General features: G+C 59.3%; 1 protein-coding gene across 1 annotated transcript in view; it reads right to left on the bottom strand.

The window, feature by feature from the left end:
* PTPRN2 (protein tyrosine phosphatase receptor type N2) overlaps positions 1–20,314 on the bottom strand; it is a 433,745-nt gene that overhangs the window by 297,246 nt on the left and 116,185 nt on the right. The window contains exon 3 of the mRNA XM_039836793.1: positions 6,910–7,023. Coding sequence (XP_039692727.1) covers positions 6,910–7,023 — 114 coding nt within the window. The remainder of the gene's footprint in view (positions 1–6,909; positions 7,024–20,314) is intronic.

The raw sequence follows: 20,314 nt of genomic DNA, 5'->3' as shown, positions 1-20,314 counted from the left end.
CCATGTGAGTTCAAGGCCTCTCCGCGGACACTGCACGTGTGTAACGATGGCCGTGCTCCTTCGAACGTGCCGGCCCCACGCTTGGGGCATCGTCACAACAGGACAGCCTGTGGACACAATGGGCCTCCCACTCCGAATGTAGACTACACTCGCTGAATTCACAAAAAAACAGCGTTTTGAAAATATAGCTATAGAAATTTTTTAACGATTATTGGCTTATTCAAGTTTTCTGCACCTTTCTGAGTCACTTTTCAGTGTTTTTGGGTTTTTTTAATTGCCTTTTCCCATTCCTCTGAACACAACGTTAACGTGAATTCTCTTCTGAGAACTCAGAGCCTGGGGTCCCTCGGGTCAGGCCTGGGCCCAGATGGAAAGTCAGGACGTCTGACTCCAGGCAGGGCTATGTCCTCATGGCTAAACAGCGTTGCTGCATTGGAGGTTTGCCGGATGAATGCGTAGGTATAGAGTCTTGATTGGCTGTATCTCCATGTGTAGCCAGGTGACATGGCCTTGTTTTGTGATCAGCAATGTCTAGAACTCAGGCCGGTTAAGCACCAGCCAGGGGAAGATGTACCCATCAGGAGGGCACCCTCCGAGCCGCGTGCAGACCCGAACGCCTTCCGTTTGCCCGGGCTCCTCTTTTGGGGTGAGCACAGCTTCTCTGACGTCCATCCAGAGCTGCTTCTTCCCTTTCACCCGCTCAAAGCTGCCCCTCTCTGTGGCAGTAAACACGCGGACACGCAAATGCAGTCAGTGTGCGAGCCGGCCGCAGGCCGGCTGCAGACGCCGCCGGTTCGCTGAGGTCCGTGGACGGCGCCTCCTGTGCCTCTTCTCAGATCTAGTCCGCACACTTCCCGCGAAAGCACGAGGTGGGATGCGTTGAACAGCTCCTGCCGCAGAAACGCCCTGGGACGCGGAGAAGTTGGAGGCGCCCGGGTGCGGGTCAGGGGGCCGGGCGCCGACAACAGCGGACTGGAAGTCTGGCTGCCGCGCTGTCCGGCAGCCCCGTCCGCGACCTCCATTTGCCATCCGGTGGCCTTCCTCCCTCGGCGGTGCCTCGGCCATGCTCCCCGCACGCGTGGACGTCCCACCGAACGGAACGCAAATCCCGTGGAGGACGAGCAGCGACGCTGTGACTGTGCCGTGGCCACGCGCGCGTCTCCCTCGGCCCCGCGCCGCGCGAGTGTGCAGTGCCGCTCGGCGAGACGTCGGCGAGAAGCAGGGGCCCGGATCCCCGAGGGCGCAGGTGGGTGCCGCACAGGAGAAGGCGGGGGGAGCGTGCTGGTCGTCGCGAGCAGGGATGGTCTCCTGGGAGGAGCCCCGGGAGGGGCCGGCGCCCCTTCAGGGACCCGCGTCCCAGCAGCGGGGCGGGCGGGGCGGGCGGGAGAAGCGGCTCAGCCCCGGGGCCTCGTCACTGCCGCGGACACCGGTTCTGTTCGCTCCATATCCGTAGGGATTTCTTTTCATTCTCTTTTAAGAATTACGACGCCGTGTTAGTTTTTTTTTTTTTTAATTTTGCTTTCTTGCTTTTTGCTTTTGACATACAGCTCAATACATCAGGAGATTCCTGCCAGGAAATAAATCCATAGTTGTTTTTATGACAGCAAAATATGTGCCAATGAGTGACATTTAAATGCTGAATTTTAATGGCTTGTCAGAAGAAGTGAAATGTGTTTTTTTTAATTTAATACATGAGAGGACAATGTGTCCACCCATGAAATAATGCTGCCTGTAGGAGACAAGAAAGGTAAATAAAAGTGAACATGTTTTGTTGCTTGATGTATATATTTATGTGAAGAAGGAAGTTGCACGATTAAACCCTCCTTCTCCTTCCTTCTTCATGGAGACGTCTCCCAGCGGCGGGGTGAGCAGCTGCCTGTCACTGGGACCAGCGTCGTGTCAGCCAGACGCGGCCGATGCGGCCACAACCGTTCCCACGCAGTGACCTGGGTGTGACAACCGCAGAACAGCCACGTCCCCCACCCCGTCCATGCGCACCAAGCGCAGGGGACCGGCAGGGGCCGGTGCTGGTGATGCCGCCTCCCCACGCGTCCGGGCAGCGGGCCACGGAGGAGCCTCTCGGGACCAGGCAAACGAGACGATCCAGGGCACGAATGAGGCTGAGGGGGGGAACGTGGGCTGCAGAAGTCAGAAAGCTCAGACTGCACGGCACTGTTGGAAACTACAGGGTTCGTTGAGGGACCCCGAAGTGGTGGACACACACATGCATGTGCATGGGATGTGTGTGAACACTGGCATGTGTGTGTCAAGGTGAATGTGTGTACACATGGAGTGTGGGCGTGCGCGCGTGTTCCTGTGTGTGCACTCGTGCGCATGTGTGTGGGTGGGTGTGAAGGGGGTGACAGCCCAGGTTCTGAGTGGCAGCCACACTGGAGCACTCATAACAAGACCGCTATAGGACGAACGACAGGAAAGGCTGTCCGGAATCTAAATTACAGCGAAATTACCCAACTTTAAATTCACGCAGGTTCAGGCTACATAAACCCCGTCCTGCATGTGGGCACAGGTCAGCAGTACGCGCTGCAGACGGGGCTACAAAGCGGGGCGCCAAAGGGACTTCCCGCTTCTCAGGATTACTGTTGGTGCTTTTTGAAAATGCAGGCACCTGGGTTCTGCTCCACAGTCCTTGCCAGAAGCCTGGGGCTGGGGTGTCCTAGGAGGGACTGGATGTCCTAGGAGGGACTGGGTTTCTAGTGAACCCCCAGCCCAGCTTCTGGGCAACACAGCAGCATCTGGTCCGGACACAACGCGAAGGTGGGGACTCCCAGAAGCACACGTCCTATGGCGTCCCTTTCCTTCCTGTGGACAGAGGGAAAGAGAACCACTTGCCCGGCCAGGTCCGCAGGCTGGCGGGTTGGTCTCCGCAGGCCGAGAGGTGGGCGGCCAGGGCCATCGGGCCTCTGGCTTAGCCCCAGACGCGTGGAGGACCACGGACCCGCCAGTGTCAGAGCACCTGCTCCAGACCACACACACGGACCCTGCAGAACACCCACCGGGGCCACAGCCACAGACGCGCTCTCCCGCCCCCCATCTCTGGGGCTGCACTGAGCCGTCCGGGGCACTGGCGAGATGGCTGTAGGAAAGCACAGCCAGGAGGCGAGGGCGGCGCCTGGTCAGAGCGGAGACACCTTCCCCGATCTGGCCTCCCCCGACTCTCTCCGAGAGGTGCCGTCACAGCATCAAGGACATATTTTACAAGATGGCAATTCAGCAGCTACAGTGAGAGGGTGTCGATACCCAGTTCTAGAAAGCACTTTTGCTTTCCTATGTCCAAATACTTTTGAAGACGTTCTGCTTTTCTGGGCTAAGGGCTGGTACGGCAGCAGAAAAGACAGGAATCGAATCGAGGCCCCAGACGTCCATCCTGGTCCCTGTCCACCTGCATCGGTGCAGCACGCCCAGAGAGGCCTGAGCTGGCCAGCTTGTCCCCGCGGGGCCGACACAGGCTGGGTGCTCGCCCCACGGCCTGCTCCCAGCTGCTCCTCACTCCCCCTCCAAAGCCATCTGTCCAGAAGTTAAAGCCATCTGTCCAGAAGTTAAAGCCTCCCCACCCCCAGGTTAGGGGCTTCCAGGAAGAGACAGCAGGAGTCCGCGGCACCTTATGACCTGGAAGGGAGACAGTGGAGACAAACCGCTTCCTCCCTGGGGGCCCGTCTTGCTGACAGCATCTTAGGATTCGAGTGCTGTGGTTGGTGCTGGGAACAAGCTCAGTCAAGGGGCTGGTGTCTGTCCAAGACCCAGCCTGACCCAACGACCTGCCAGGATGCGCCAAGCGCCTCTGGACGTGGGAGTCGCGCTGTGCTCCGGGGCCTGTGCCGAGGGGAAGCAGCTGTCAGGAGGGTCCATGTGCTTTCTCATCACCATCGTCATCGCCACCACATTAAGGACAGGCCTAGAACAAATCCTTGTCCCTCGGAAAACTGCTGTTTTTCTGGCATTTGACCTGAGAACAGACCTAACCAATAAAACCCACTAGAAAAAAATAGACGCATATGATCTGTGTAACAGCTGACCTAAGATGGAAATTGTTGAAATAAATAACATTTAATATTTGGAAATACTTATATTGATAAAATGTTTCAAAATACTTGATTTGATTTCATTGACTTCACAGCAGCCCTGTCTGACTATCCACATTTGCCAGGTGAGGAAACCGTCTCTAGGGAGCTTAGTAAGTCCCCTGCCCGCGACACCCGCCTCTGGGACAGTTGGGCCAAGCTCTCACCAGACGATTCTGCAATCTGCACCTTGGCATCCACCCAGAGGAGTGGAAACTATGTCCACACAAACCCTGCACGTGGACGGTCACAGAAGCGCCGTGCATCATCGCTAAAACTTGGAGGCGGCCGAGGTGCCCGTCAGCAGGTGACGGATAAACAAACTGTGGTCTCTCCAGACAACGGACTATTACGCAGCACTAAAAAGCAAAGAGATACCAGGCTGTGGAGAGACACGGATGCCTCGGATGCCGATTACTAAGTGGAAGAAGCCCGTCTGAAGGGGCCACACGCTGGATGAGTCCAACCTTACGACGCTCTGGAGAAGCAAAACTAGAGACGGTGAAACACTCAGTGGTCGGCGCGGGACTCGGGGAGACCAGGGGAACGGGCGGAACGTGAAGGTTTTTAGGGCAGTGAAGCTGCTCCGTAGGACACCGTGAGGCCGGATGCGCGTCACCGCACGTTTGTCAAAACCCATCGAATGTACAAAATAAAGTTAACCCTAATGTAAACTCTGGACAGTAGTTAATGGTGTATCGACATTAACTCATTAATCGCAGCGAGTGTGCCACCCTCACGCGCGATGCTCGCATCCGGGAAAGCTTTTCTAGGAGGTGAGGCCGACCGAGTATGTGCGGACTTACCCTACTTTCTGCGCGACCCTTCTGTAAGTCTCAGAATGCTCTAAAAAACAAATCTTATCTCTGAAAAATAAAAACTTATCTGCCACGGTGTGAATAAACCAGCTCCCTTGAAGCCTCCGAGTCACAGACACCAGAGCCCTGTGTGACTGCGAGGCACCGATCCCCAGCCTCACCGGCTCTTTCGTCACGAGGGGCAGCGCGTGGGAAGAGACCGGAGGCTGGAAACCGGGTTGGGGACACTCGAGCAGGTCCCAATGCAGCTGGGACACCAAACCCTGACTTCACGAAGCCAGGAGAAGCACGCAGTGACGCCAGCTGCACACCCCCGTGCTACAGCGGAGGTATGTCCACGCCCTTGCCCTACCAGGGCCCCGGGGCCCTCGGCCACCTTTCCCGCTCACGGGTGGTCACACGCTGAGGCCGCTGTGAGCAGGGAGAAGCAGTCCTCCACACGCATCGGTGGGGCGCTCGCCTGTCAGCGGCCGTCAGAGGCAGACAGGGATGGCGTCCGGAGCCTTCGGAGGCCCCCTCAGGTAAGTCTCGGTGCAGATCTTTGGGGCCGGGAGCAGAAGCATGACGTTCTCTGCAGATAACCACTCTTCTTTCAAGAAAGTGTTTGGCCCGCTGCCACGCCTCCGCAGAGCGGGCACACTTGATGGCGGGCCACCAGTTACCAGGAGGCCAGACCGATTACTAGGACACAGCTGTTCTGCAGCTCACACGGTCGCTCTGACCCACAGCACCGGCCGGTGACTGCCCCGCCTGCGCAGGCCCCCCTCAGCTTCTCCAGCTCCCTGATGAGAACACACATGGCTCCCCACCTCCTTGTCCTCGATCACCTGTCTGTACCCATCGCCCCTTCCCCACTGCCTGCCCCGCAGACTTCAGGCTCCAGGTACACAGATGATGGCCTGGTAGCGACCCTCTTCCAGATCCCACTGCTGCGCACGGCCCACACCTGTGCACGCGCCTAACCGCGGACGCGGTCTCCTAGTGGTTCCGTTCCGACCGCGCCCTGCTACAGGCCGTGACTTGGGAGAAAGGGTGCTGTGGTCCAGCGTCTTGGACCGAACGAATCGGCGAACGCCTTGCTGCAGAACTTCGGGCCCCCTCACAGGCCAGCCTGCACCGTGAGCATCAGGGGCGCACGGCAGGTGCTGCTCTTCCCACGTGCCACAGCGCACACCTGTGCTTCACGGGCCCGCTCGTGGCCCTGCGGGAGCACTGCCACCCCGAGTGGGTGTGGAGTCCAGGCCGTGGCTCCCCTGGTCCCTCGCTCCCAGGCCCGGCCCGAGGGTGGGTACTGACTTGACAGGCAGATTCACCCCCTGGGAGCCTGACTGCCCTCTCGCCCAGCACCGCCCTGTGATGGGATGTCGGCCCTGTCCAGACTGCACGTGCGTGGGGACAGGGCTTTACTTTGGTGACAGACACAGGCCGTGATCTCGCGAGCCTGATGGTTTGGTTCCTTCTCGGTTTAAAAGATACATATGCTCGGTAAATCATGATTATACTTAATACTTTCTTAATTCTTATAATTTGTTAAATTATCTTAGCACCCATGAAGCAAATAGGTAACAGGGACCTCCTGGGACAAAGCTGCATGGCGACAAGCTGCATAACAGGAGCGGGCGGAGGCGGCTGATTTTGATGCTGCCCGGGGCAGCTCTGAGCGTGGTCTCTGGCGAGGAGTCACCCGCCGGCCGCCGTGCTGCACCATGACCTTGGCCTGAACCCCCATCGGCAGCACTGCCATCGCCACGGTGGCTCCCGCGCTCACTCCAGCACACAAGAACCACCTCGCACCCCGAGGGAACTCCTAGGACATCCATGCCACATGCCCATGCCCAGCCCTCTCTCCACCGTGACGCTGGCTGACTTAGTCTTCCTCTGATTCTGCATCACCCGAGAGGCCCACGGGTCTCTGAGAAGCCAAGCACCTGCTGAGCATGTGGTGTGACACCAGCCAGAATCCTCGGGCTGCTGGCCCGGTGGGGACGCGGCTCGGGCCCAAGCCCACCTACCTGTGCGGGAAAGCTGCTGCAAGGTGGCTGTCAGCTGCTGCAGACCTGCCGGAGATACTTCATAGCGGTACACGTCCATCACCGGAAACTTCTGGCACCTTCCAAACACTCCATCTGTGAGAAAAGGAGGCAGAGAAGAAGGGATAAGTGACTTTCCATTTCCAGAAAGGAGGAAGACACTGCTCGCGCCCTTGCAGCGAGTCCCACGCGTGCCCTGTGCTGAGGCTTCGGGACGTGGCTTTGGAAAGCCACCAGGAGCTGCGGATTCAGGAGCGCTGGAGAGCAGCGGCTTCTCTCACCCCAGAATCCGAGTGCCGCGGAAAGCGCGCGCGCAAAGCGGGAGTGCGGGGCTGGGCGTCCAGTGCGGCCCGATCTTCCGGTCCGCGCCCTCGTCCTTTCCTCCCCCGCGCCTGCCACCCCTCACGCTTTGCAATTTCCTGGCCAAGGCGTTCGCATTTCATTTTTGATGCGAAGCTTGGCTTCTGCCAATCCAGTGGCAAAGGCATCAGTGACATTCGGGCAGGGTTTCTGGATGGAGGCAGAACACCCAGGAAGCACGAATACTAATTTGCAGAAGCCACAAGGACGGTGGTAACGTCTTCCACGAGGCGCCACGCGGGCAGCCCCGGGCACGCGGGCCAGCGGGACGCGACCGCAGAGAGGTGCTCGCACAGCAGTGAGCTCTCGGTGGGGACCGATTTATCCAGCTCCACTCCCTTTGTCTGAAGTGACAGGCCCAGCTCATCAACACCCTTTCAAACCACACCTTCCAATTAATTTAGGCCCCAATTAGTCTTTATTCGGCAAATTGTTCACTTTGAGACAAGCTTCCTGTGGGGGGTTCAAACATTCAAATTACTGCCTTTCCTACACACAAAAGACTAATTCAGGGGCCTGCGCCTCACACACAGGCGGCCATCTGCAGACTCAGGCCAGGGTGGAGGGAAACCGCGTCTCGTATTGTCCGCAACAGCTCCGCTGCTCTGAGTGTCGCTGAAGAAAGCCATTCAAATGCAACAAGTTTAACTGGCAGACGCACGCTTGCCCGGTGCCAGGCTGACTCAGTCGGTGCCGCTCTGAAATCACACGTGCGCTCAAGACGGACGGCGCCGTGCGATTAGCACTGAGTCGTCTTCGGTGGCACGAGCATCGCGTGGCTTTCCATGGGACTTTGCGAAGCCAGAGAATTCGAGAGGGCAGACTGGGAGCGGCTGGGAGCAGGCCGACAGCGGCCGTGGAGAAATCGCATGCTCTGCCGGTCGCCTCTGCCACACTGGGCTCTCCGCCCTGGCCCCGTGTCTGCGCGCCTCGCCCAAATTCACGCGGCTGCCACATACACCCAAAGTGATGCCGGCGACAGTTCCCTCAGAGGGAGGGTGTCGTCCTCACTGCTACCACCCAGTGAAATGAACAGTGCTCGGCGAATACAGACAACAGTGTCCCTGTCCTTCGATTTTCTTTCGGCCAAGACCTCCGTGCCTGAGGGGGGTGTGTCTGTGTGGGGCAAGGATGTGGGGGCAGGCAAAAGGGAAGAACAACGAAGAACCATTTAGAGGCACCTGCAACGTTCCCTTCACCTTTCAAATGGAAATATCTGGAAAGTAGCAACCTCGGCCTGCAGGGACCAGAAGGAGCATCTGCACGGTCCGACCCCAAACATCACGGAAGGGAAGGCCGAGGCCAGGGTGGGGACAGGGAGAGAGACCAGGTGCCCCGACCCCCGCTGGAGCCCTCCTCAGCGACCCCTCAGCCACTTGGTCACTGCGTGCGTCCGAGCACCTCCCTCCGGAAACTCACCGAGTCACTCCGTTTCGCGGAGAAAACCGGCCAAGGACATTTCCCATCTATTTGGAACGTTCTAGGTATATTATTTCCTTCCCAAAGAATAATGGCATCATTCTTTAAATTTGGTTTGTGGTATACAAGGTCATAAATATATTCTCAGAAAAATGTTGATTTGTACGTGTCGTTTGTATTGTTTGCATGTATGTGTACGTGTACATGTGTGTCTAGATATGTATATGTGTCTATGCGCATATATGTCTTGTGTGGGTGTGCATGCGTGTACACGCATGGGCCGCATGGGCACCTACATACACATGTCATGCGTGTATATGCACGTGTTTGCGTGTGCACATATGTGTGCCGCCGCACGTTTGCTGTGTGTCGATGCACATGTGTGCACATGTGTGCGCGTGTGCACATTTGTGTGTTGTGTGTCTGTATGTTGTGTGCGTGTGTATATGTGTACATGTAAACACACACGTGGCCTCTAACATGTGTGTAACTGCCAGGCTCATGCGGGGCCCGAGGATGCTGCTCTCTGAACGCGATACATTCCTCTAGGAAACATGTCGCTGGCAACTGCGCCACACACCTGGCGCCTCGTCCGCCTTCACCTTCCCTACCTTCCCTCTGTCTCCTCTGGAGGACTGTGTGTGCTCTGTGGGCAGCACCTCTCACCATCACCTGTCCTCGTGTCTGCCTGGCATCCTAACCTCAGGAAATGCCCAGTCTGTCCTGATGTCCCACAGGACGCACAGGTGGAAGACACTGCAGACTCTACCCTCAAGGAGCTGGTGCGCTCGTGGCACCGACAGGCAGCTAAGTATCCGGCACGTGGCTTGGTCCTTCCTAACTGTGATGTGGGCAGCAGAAGGAAGGCTCCGTGGACAGCACGAAGCGGCACCGACCTCATCCAGCAGGCAGCGGAGTCACCTGCATGGGGCTGGTGAGGACAGCCAGGCCGGGGGGCAGGCTCTGCAGAGGGAAGGAAGCACCTCGTCACTGAGGCACAGGGACCGAGGGGACAGAGCTTCAAAACTGGAGCAGGCCAGGCTGGCCACGTACAGCCTGAGGCCAAGAGGAGCCGGTCTCCTCCACGGGCCACGGGGCTGCTGGGGCCTGGCGGGCAGCGCTGGCGATTGGCCAGGAGCCACAGGCGTGAAGGGAGAGCCCGTTCTGAGGAGGGCAGCTCGGTGAGAGTGGCGGCCTGGAGCGGGAGGGCTCGGCAGATCCACAGCCTCTGCAGAGGCGAACCGGCCACAGGGTTCCCCCGAGTCATGGCGCAGGCTCCGCGGCCACCGGGCTGTTCCGACAGGCGGCCCACACAGTTGCCGCGCAGCAACAAAGCCGTACGCGGCCGGCTGCAGGGTAGGGAAGCGGCGCTGTCCTTCCGATGGCCGTGGGCCCCAGGGGAGCTGGACTGCACCCTTCCGAAGGGAGGACATCCCCAGCCCCTTGGGCAGCGCTCACAGCGCACCACACGCATGGCACGGAGCCGAACGCCCGAGCACGGGGAACCCGGCGGGCTCTGGGGCTTCCCTCGACTCCCGCTCCCCAGACGGCATTCCGCCCTTCTCTTTCGCAGAGCGGACGCTGGGTCCCCACCGACTCTGGGACCAGAGTGGATGGCCCTAAAGAGGAAGACCGCCGAGGTCCTGCGAAGGCAGGTGGCGACCTCCCCGCTGACTGTACCCCTGACCAGGGGCTCCGTTTAGAGATGCTTTTGTCACCCAGAGCGGGTGCCAGTTTCTTCCACTGAAAAGGGAAAACATCGATGGGGTTTATCGCCAGATTTTTCTAAGAATATCTTGTTTATCTTGATAAATAGCTTGAAAAAATAGCTTGTTTATCGCATCTATTCATTTGTTCCCACGGGCAAAAGTCATTTTCCCTCATAAACATCACCGTCCCCAAACACGGATACAGGCCTGTCACGGGACCAACACTTCACACCCCGATCACTGCTCCCTTGGTCTGTGGAACTGCACGTGTCCCCCGGCCCCACACCACATGTGTGTGCACACACTCACACGCACACATGCACACGGGGCCGCTCCTCCCCCCTGTGGCACCGGCACACGTCTCTCGCCCTGGGGTGGCATGCGCTCCCTCCCAGAAGGCGGCATCACAGCCCGCACCTGTCAGACTCCATAGGACCTGACGCCACACTCTGCGGCCACCACGGACTGAATAAGTCTGTGCCTGATTAACTGGTGTTTTTCCATCTGCCCCAAAGAAAACTGAGACACCCACGGAAATTTATAATACCATTAGCTAGAACCCTAACTTGCTGGAATCTCACATAAATTTGGGAGCCTCCAGCTCTCAGCAGACGACCCGCTGGATGAAGGACCAGGAACCGACCACTGAGACCAGACGGGGGCCCGTGGGGGGACAGCAAACGAGGGCGCACGTCTCCACGTCCGTCCAGCCAGCGCTGTGCCTCCCCGCCTTCCCTCGCGGAGGCTCGGAGCCCTGGTGGTCCCTGAGAGCACCGATTCCCGACCCAGTGGACCTCCCTTCTGGCGAAGGGACCTCGTGCTCAGAGACTCTGGAGATGCCGCGGCTTTCCAGGACGACCGCCTCTCAGAGAACCACCCAGAACCGGCAGGTCAGACCTCCAGGCGGCCGGGGCCTGACCAGGAGCTGAGCTCCCTCGGTGCTGTCTCAGGCCACATGACAGGACGCTGAGGGAAAGGCCCATGGGACCCAATTATGCACCTGCTGGGAACCTCCACTCGGCATCAGCGCCCCTCGATGACGCGCCCGAGGCACACTCCGGCCCTGGGCCGGGAAGCACCGCCGTCCACTCCCAGGCTGCCCCGCAGCTCAGGGCAGGTCATGCGCACTTCTGAGTAGTGCAGCCTCCAGTGACTTCGCTTTATGTGGCTGAAGTGAACATTTTCTTTGTGCTCATGATACTTTATCCTCTTTTCTTCTTTTCTAGTGACTGTACCAGTTTTCATTTTCTATATGTCCTTTTTTACATTTCTTTTCTGTCTTGTTGGGAAGAGATAATGGGACTGGGGAATTACCAACATGATGAGATCACCTCACTTTGATTTTCCAAGCGGGGCGACTAGCATAGGGCATCTTTAGGAATTATTGCTGTTCTCATACCTGGTCTCTAACCTGTGTAAATAGTTTATTCGCAAAAATAATGTGCATGTGCAACCATATTATTTTGGTTCCTTGGAAATCTCAAGAACAATGTTCCTGATTTTGGAGGGTGAAGAGAGATGCAGAAAAGGTGCCACCATTATAAAGTCTTCTCAGGTGACAGTGTGCCGGAGGCAGTCTTGGGGGAATTACGGGGCAGGGGAGAGACTGGAAATAAACCATCTGTGTGCACAGAATTCCTTGCGAGGGTGAGAACAGGCCACATTCACTAGGCCTGGGCAGGGACCAGCCTTGCCTCTTTCCATAATCACAGAAACCATGGCCTGCGGCATGCATTCAGGTCCTCAGAATACTGGGTACGGTAAACACCACACGCCTTGTGAAGGGGCCAGCTGAGCAGGTGGGACAAAAGGAACAACGGTGGTCTGCCTACAGCAGCTCCCTGAGCGTGCACGGAAAACGCAGACAGTAATCACAAGATCGACCGGCCCCAGGCCCTCCTGGGTGTCTGGGAATTTAACCATCCTCAGAAACAGCGCCAGGCCCCGAGCGTGCTTGCAGGGCGGGCCCGGGCCCCACTCCTGGCCCATGGGCTTAGGTACCCATCAGCCCATCTCACACTGTACAAACTGGTCCCTCCTTCACCCTCCTCCGCATCAGAGTCAACCCGAGGTGGCAGCAAGGACAAAGCAGCAACAGTGACCCCTCGTGGCCACCTCCCTGCAGTGCCAGACCCTTGTCAGGACCCAGCTGAGGTGAGCCTGGCCCAGCTCAGGACAAGATGCCTTGGTGGCTGAACTCATCATGAACCCACCAAGTGTCCCCAGAGCCAGCTCCAGGGAGGGGATGGAGATGCTGCTTCCCAGGGAGGTGGGGCAATGACATGCACACACGCACACGCACACACATGCACACACGCACATGCACACATGTACACGCACACATGTACACAATGCACAACTACACGCCGTCACATGCTTATATGTGCGCACACACAAGCTTGCATACTCATAAGTGTGTACACACACGTGTGTGACACCCTCTCACACATACTCACATGGACACACTCATTCTCTCGCAGTTACACGCTAAGAAGAGCAGCTCGTGCCCTCCCAGATTGTCCCCACGGTGTGGTCCGTCCCTCGGGCTTTGCGAGCGTCTCCCACACGGGTGTCACTCACACCTCTGACAGCCCCCGTCCCAGGGCTGAGTGGACGGGACCCGCGGCATGGCCCTCTGTCCCCGGGAGATACAAAGGGCTATGGGGACAGACTCGGTGATTCTCAGAGCGCAGGTTCAGCTTGACGGGGCTGAGGACCCCTGTCCCTAGTTCCCTCCCTGGATTAGAGGTGCCCCAATACCCTGCAGGATGGCTGTCACTGAAGAGGGAGTGGCTCGTGCACAGGCCATGCCAAGGGGCCTGACACAAAGGCCTGTCAACGCCGAGTCTGCGACCGGGAACCAGCCCCTCTGGAAGGCAGGCGTGTGCCCAGGGCTTCCTGACACAGGAGCTGCCTTTCCCCTGGGAAGCGAAGCCAGGGTTCCATAACCCCATCTGCAGAGTCCACGGCAGACCGAGGGATCCCACCCTACCTGCAGAGTTCACACCAGGCTGAGGAAAACCCCATCTGCAGGGTTCACACCAGGCCCAGGGACTGCCTTCCATCTGCAGGGTTCACACCAGGCTGAGGGAACCCCCATCTGCAGGGCTCACACCAGGCTGAGGAAACCCCCATCTGCAGGGTTCACACCAGGCTGAGGGACCTCCCATCTGCAGAGTCCACAGTCAGACTGAGGACACTCTACACCTGCACCCACCTTACAGGCCAATGGGGGACCTCTGCCCTCCAGTGTCCTGCTGTTCCAATCCAGACCACCCTCTTATCTTCCCCGACTCCCCGCCGGGGTCCCACGGAAGCCCTGTCTGCAGGTGGAAGCTGCCCGCAAGGAAAGCTGGCCTGCTGGCCGCAGTGTCCAGGACTCCCACAGGCGCCGTCACACACGGCCACGCAGGAAGGAACCACGGCTCCATCGGAGCCCCAGGGGTGCAGCGGCAGGAATAAAATCCTGTCCCGGTAATTTTGGAGAAGGGAAAAGCAATGACAGCCCAGAATCACTGCCCTCCTGGAAGGGGAGAAAGCTTTTCTCTGAAGTGACAAAGCAGCCCCCGCACACGTCCGCAATGACGCCGCAGGAGAGCACCCCCCCGGGCTCCTGCGTCCGGCGCCTGTGCGCATGGCATGCCCAGACCAGCCAGCCTCGGTCCTCGGGCTCGGCAGGGGTGATGCTGGGCCACCCCTTCCGTGACATCCCACCATCTAAGGAGCGCGATGAGGTCTGGAGAGTAGCCTTGGCCCATAAGCCCCCAGCCAGGTGGCTGGGGCGCCAGGCCCTGTGAGGCGACGCACCTTCCCGGAGGTCGGCAAGGTCACGCGGGGAGAACGGTGAGGACGGAACAGAACGAGGCTGCCCACCTCGCGGCTCGCTGCGCACTCATGTCCCGGGCACCCCCGTGCGCACTTCACTTGTGATCATGCCAACTCCCGCTCCACCCCCATGGAACGGCCACACGCGCACCATCGCCCCGTCCACGCCACTGGAAACCGAGGCACAGAGGGGTTCGGGGGCTCGCCCACAGCGCGCGTCCGTGGTACCCGGGGTCCTGCCCGGGACCTTCCAGAATGGCCCACGTCGCTTCCGGCCACCGTCACCCTGAGTGTCCCAGTTGTTGATGTGGAAACGTGGGCTCGGCAGTTACACCACTGTGACGGGACGTCTTGTTCTAAAACCGATTGATAAACTCCCATGGTCCCGTGTACGTCGGCTCTCGAAATAAGAGCTAACGTTTACAACGGTCACGACGTGCCAGGCACCATTCTGACACTCGGCTCAGGTCATCGGACGACAGCCTCAGTGGTCTGAACTCTCCTGGTCCCTCCCTGTCGCTGTGGGGGAAACTCAGGCCCAGAGAGGCTGAGTGACCTGCTGCAGTGACGGTGAGTGGCAGGCTGGCTGCGGAGCCCACATACTCGTCCTCACTGTCAAGCAGCGTCTCTCTTGTGGCTGTGACAACTAGCACCTGGCCAGGGTACGGGGAGCAGGACCCACCACTCCAGATGGGCCATGCAAGAGCCTGCGTCGCTGTGGTCACCTAGCCCACATCCAGGAAAGCCAACCGCTGGGAGCTTGCGGAGGGCGGAGGAAGGGAGAAGGCAGCAGCGACCGCCTCTGCCGGCCAGTGGGCACCGGTGCCAGTTCTATGCGTGCATTCCGCACCCCGGATGAGTCGCCCAGGCCACAGGTACAGTCCACGGCCCTTCCAAGGCCCCTGCCCACCCCTGCACGTGCCTGTGGGGCTGGGCGCCCACGTGCCTCCCGAACGTCTTCCTGGCAGCCTGAGGCCTCTGCACGAGAGGCAGCGCCTCCCACCAGGGATGCCCCTTGGGACTGGTGTGGGCAGGAACGGTGGTACCCACTGTGACAGCCACTGGGAGCGGGTGGCTGTGAGTGGGCCCCGATTTTACCAGCGATGTGTAGACCAGTGCTGAGGGCCCGGCCCGCTTACTCAGACACGTGGGTCAGCGGACCTTGCCGGCCCGGCCCGAGGCTGAGAGCCGGTCGAGGGATGCGGGCCTCCTTCACGGCCCGGCTGCCTTCGCATCTCCCAGGGACATCGGAGCAAAGGCAAAGCGCTGGACGGTGCCCTAGTGTCTGGGGAGAACCGAGAACTGCAAGGGGCCCTGCTTCTTAAGAAACTAACCATCTACGTAAGGTATCGAGACAAACATGATTTTTCTTGAAAAAACAAACGATTCGGGTGCAGGTTTCTGGCACACTGCAGGTGGGGCGTAAAGCAGTGTGGCTGCTCTGGGGACACCGTGGCGGTTCTTCAGGAGTTAGATGCAGAATCACCACGTGACCCTTCCGGGTTCACGCCCAAAAGGACTGAAAGCTGGGTCTCGGAGAGAGACCGGCACACCCATGTTCACGCAGCATCACTCAGTAGCCAGAGGGGAAAGCAGCCCAGTGTCCATCGACGGATGCACGGGCAAGCAAAACGAGGGAGAGAAAGACACATATGTTATTCAGCCTTAAAAAGAAAGAATGTTCTGACACAGGCTGCAAAGCGAATGAAACTCGAGGACATTATGTTAAGTGAAATAAGCCAGTCACGAAAGGACAAATACCGCTTGATTCCGCTTACGCGAGGCACCACGGTCGTCAGACTCACAGAGACAGACAGCAGAAGGGCGGCAGGGGGTGGGAAGTTAGTGTCTCATGGGGCCTTCGCAAGCGAGTCTGAGACTGGGGCCCAGGGGACTGTGGGCCTCGTCTGAGGAGCAACCTCACGCCTGCCTCATGGGCCAGTCATCCCAGAAACCGTCCCTCCCTGAGGCCCCCGTCTGTGTGTGAGCGTCTTCCGTCAGCCATCGGATCGCTGAGTGACGGGGGACCGTGGCCGAAAGACGGTGTCACCCCCACAAGGAGCTGGGCAGCAGGAAGCTCAGATCTCAGGCCTCAGCCAGGCCGTGCTCTTGGGTCCCCAGCCAGGTCAGTGACGAGGCTCAGGCCCCTCCAGGAAAAGACCCTCAGTGGAGTGGTGGGCGTCTGCGCCTCCAGGGGATATCTTTGGACAAGGGACCCTGACTTGCGTGGGCCAGCAGCGAGGCGGAGGCCGGGTCCAAAGGCGACCCTGGAGCCAGGCAGACGGGTTCCTTCCAGCTTCCCCGAGTCGCCGGCTGCCGGCCCCTCCTCCCCGCACAGCCTCGACGGGCCACTCGTGTGAGCTGTGCCACCTGGAAACCCTTCAGAGGACAATGGCATCACACAGGAATCAGCTTCTAGGACCCACATGTTCCATCAAAAAAAAACCCAAATTGCACTTTTGGGGACTGGGCATCATACTTTCACGGGGCAGAGGGCTCTCGAGGCACACTGGCGGGGCGGGCAGGCCAGCTTCTGGGTGGGTGCCACGGAGGGGGCGCTGCAGGCCAGCAGGGGCTCCCCGGCCCCCCGCCCCCTCACGGTGGCTGCCTCTGCACCAGGACTCGCTCTCAGGCGGCGCCCCCCGCCCCGGGAACGGCTGCGTCGGGCACACACGCCCTGTGGCGTCCTCTGCGGGACGCCAGCACGTCCAAGCTCAGGAAGTGGCGGAGCAGCCGCCACCTCACAGGCAGCCCTCAGGGCTGGGACGTGCACTGGCTGCGGCCTGGCCACTATCGGGGCACCGTCCACCAGGCTTCACCCACTGACCCTCCGCGGCTCTGACACAGTGCTTCCTCGCAGTGTCTGGACAGCCGTCGGAACAGCCCCGTCCCCTCCTGATGGGGACTGAACACCTAGGATGAGGTCTGTGCGGTACGGCCTTCCGTCCCTGGCTGCACCTAAACTCCTGTTGACTTCTGACCCTGAGACAAGGTCTGGCCGCTGGAACAGAGTCCTGGGCTCCGGAGCTTCCCCCGCGGGGGCGGGCGGCATCCGTAATCCCGAGCACAACACTGATTGGCAAAGCGAATCACACCTGAGCCTCCCAGCACTTAGCCCTTCCTGCAAGGAAAACGCGCCCCAATATCATCAACTGTGGCTCCCAATCGCTTGATCTAAACGTCTCAGGCGAGAGCAGTAATAGATTTTCAAATGGAGGCATTAACCTTCTGAACCGCTTTTCTCGGCTCCGGCAGAGTGTTTCTGCCTGTCCTTCTCGCTCCCCGAAACGGACAGACCCCGGCCCAGCCACCTGCTGGACACCGGCCTAGCAGCTGAGAGAGTCTCCGGCAGCAGGCCAGCAGCTCGCACCTGAGCCCTGCGGAAGCCGAGTCTGACAGAGCTGACGAGAACGGCGGCCTGTGCTCACTCAGGCCCTTTCTCTTCACAGGGCGGGGCCGCCTGCCTGGGGTCGTCCGTCCCCCATCCTCACCCCCAGCTGCAGAGACCGTCTCCCCCTCTCAGCACCGGGGTGCCACCTACGGCCACCAGGTCTGGCCTTTTGAGAAGCCTGGGAAGCCAGGCTCATCCAGGTCGGGGACAGAGACAGGGGACCCACCAAGACCGGCTCGAGGGCGCTCAGCAAACTTCATTTGCTGGAGCCGAGATCCCACCCCATCTCCGCTGGCGTTTAGCGCAATCTGCTGTGGACCCAAAGATAAGCAGCAGGGAAGGAGAAAGGCCGTTTATCTGTGGCAGCTAATCTCCCCATCGGCAGCCCTCTGCTCCAGCCAGTTGCCAGGTAACCGAGGCCGCTCCTCTTATCAGCCCCGAACGTTCCATTGACTATTCAGACAGCGCAGAAAGGCCTGGCAGCGAGGGCTGTGAGCGGCGCTGAACGAAATGGCACATTATGTGGATGAGGGGAAAGGGAATCTGCCGGCCCTCGTCTTATCTGCACGGTGACAGTGACTCAAAAGCAGCTGTCCATCACTGCTCCGCACCCATTCTTATCCACCGACTGAAGAGCACCTCGCCTACCTTCCGGAGAGGGAGAAGGAGAGAGAGGCAGAGAGAGAGGGGAGGGGACTTGCTCTTAACCAGCTTTACTGTGGGCCCCTCTCCTCCTCCGCCGCCCCCTCTCCCGCCCTCGCCCCTCCCTCCACTCACACGCACTTCAGCTCGCTCCTCAGAACTGCAGGTCTCTCCCGATTACTCAGTCGTGGTGCCCTGCAGCGTGGGGTGGACACCGCTGAGCCCCCGGCAGGCCAGGCACACCCGCAGGCCTCAGCCTGGGACACCCGCAGGGCCTGCCCTGGCAAGCACCTCAGAGGACGTCTCCGAGCACCGAGTGACCGACCTGAGGCCTTCGCACCTCGTCTGTAACCCTGTAGGCTGCTGGGAGATGCGCGGAGCTGAGGCCCTGTGCCGGGGCGGGGAAAAGTCCCTGAGGGGCGGGCCTGCCTGGGGGACCCCGGAGAACAGCCCAGGCCAGAGCTTCGCCTCGCCCGCTCCGGCCCATAGGGAGCCCAGCTCTCTGCAGGTGGCTGCCCCGTCCCTGCAGACTCGGCGTGGCCTCTTGAATCTGTGTGCTCGGTGTGAGGAGCCAGCCGCCTGCGCTTGGAGAGTGGCATCCGGCAGCCCTGAGACGCCCCCTCTCCTGCCAGCACCCAGGAAATGCGGCCGCCAAATCTCAAGGGCGAGTCACGTTTCCCTCGCGCCGAGAGCTTGGGGTCTTGGGGCACCACTGCCACTGTCCACCTCCTCAGCCCACTGCGGGCTGCCCGGTGCACCCAGCTGGAAATGGGTGTGCAGAGGGCCCCCTCCCACCGCACCCCGGCTGGTTCATCCACCACGTGTGTGGCTGGGAACACGTGGGAACCCACTCGTCCTCCTGAGATACACTCTCCTCCGCCCGCTGGCCCTCCAGGGAGCCCTGCACCCTGCCATCACCCCTCCGCCCGTCGGCCTCGTCCTGGTGGGCAAGGGTGAGCCCCACATTCACAGCGCTCAGCCCATGAGGACGTTGTGCTCCGTGGAGTCAGCCAGTCGCAGAAGGACAGGTCCCGTCTGATTCCACTCATGTGCGGTCCCTCGAGGGGTCCGATTCGCAGAGACAGAGAGCAGAGCAGCGGTTGTGGGTGGGGGAGGGGCAGTTAGTATTTAACGGGGCCGGAGTTTCTTTGAGAAGATGGAAAGTTCTGGAGATGAATGCAACGCTGTGACCGTGCTGATGCCACTGAACTGTGCCCTTGAAACTGAATGGGGCAGAGATGCTCCCCGCTTTAAGGAGTGTGACGGGAGGACAGACCTACAGACTCTCTGGGCTGCGGAGTTTAAGAGGGGTGCCAGGTGTGCGAGGGGCGTCCCCAGGTGTAAAGTAGCAGCGACAAGGAGGCTCTCGGTGTCACCAGTGGGCCTGTGTTCCAGAACTCGATTGTCCAAAGCGATCCATGCATAGGTTGAAATACATTATCGATACCCAAAAATTTAATTAGGAACAAGCAAATCCAGTGCAAGAGCTCATCACTTAACTTTGAAAATATGTTGGGTCCCAGTTTGGGTAAGATCAGCTCTTGGTGGCGGGGGGTGGGGGTGGGAAATACGTTTTTTAAAAAGAGTTTTTACAAAACCACTTCATTTAGTTTCATGCTGGCTTCATGAGGCTTTGCTGAGGCTGGCAGTGACCACGAGAACACCTTCCGGAGCCTGCCAGACCTCCGTGAGCCTCATGACGAAGGAGCCTGGAAGCAGGGAGCCCTTCTCCAGATTAAAGGCAAGAAGAGGCACGGGCCTCACATGGCCTTCAAGTGTCTCCATCGAAAGGACCGATTTCAGCAACTCTCTAGGTGGTTTCCTCCAAGACGAAAAGAATAACAGTTCCCGTAAACCAACACGGATCGTCCTTAATTACCGTGCTGCGGCCACGGTTACTCAAAACCCAACCTCTGCGCAGTGCTGATGAGCAGCGATGAGCAGCGATGCACGCGGCATCGTAAATGAAAGGATAATGGAAGCAGTTTATTTCTAAATTAAAATATGATTAAGAATGGCAGCCTGTGCAAGAGCCCGGACG

This window comes from Pteropus medius, unplaced genomic scaffold (assembly GCF_902729225.1).
Source record: "Pteropus medius unplaced genomic scaffold, Ma_sr-lr_union100, whole genome shotgun sequence".
NCBI lineage: Eukaryota > Metazoa > Chordata > Mammalia > Chiroptera > Pteropodidae > Pteropus > Pteropus medius.
The sequence above is the reverse complement of the archived record's forward strand: the minus strand, read 5'-3'. Positions and strand labels throughout refer to the sequence as shown.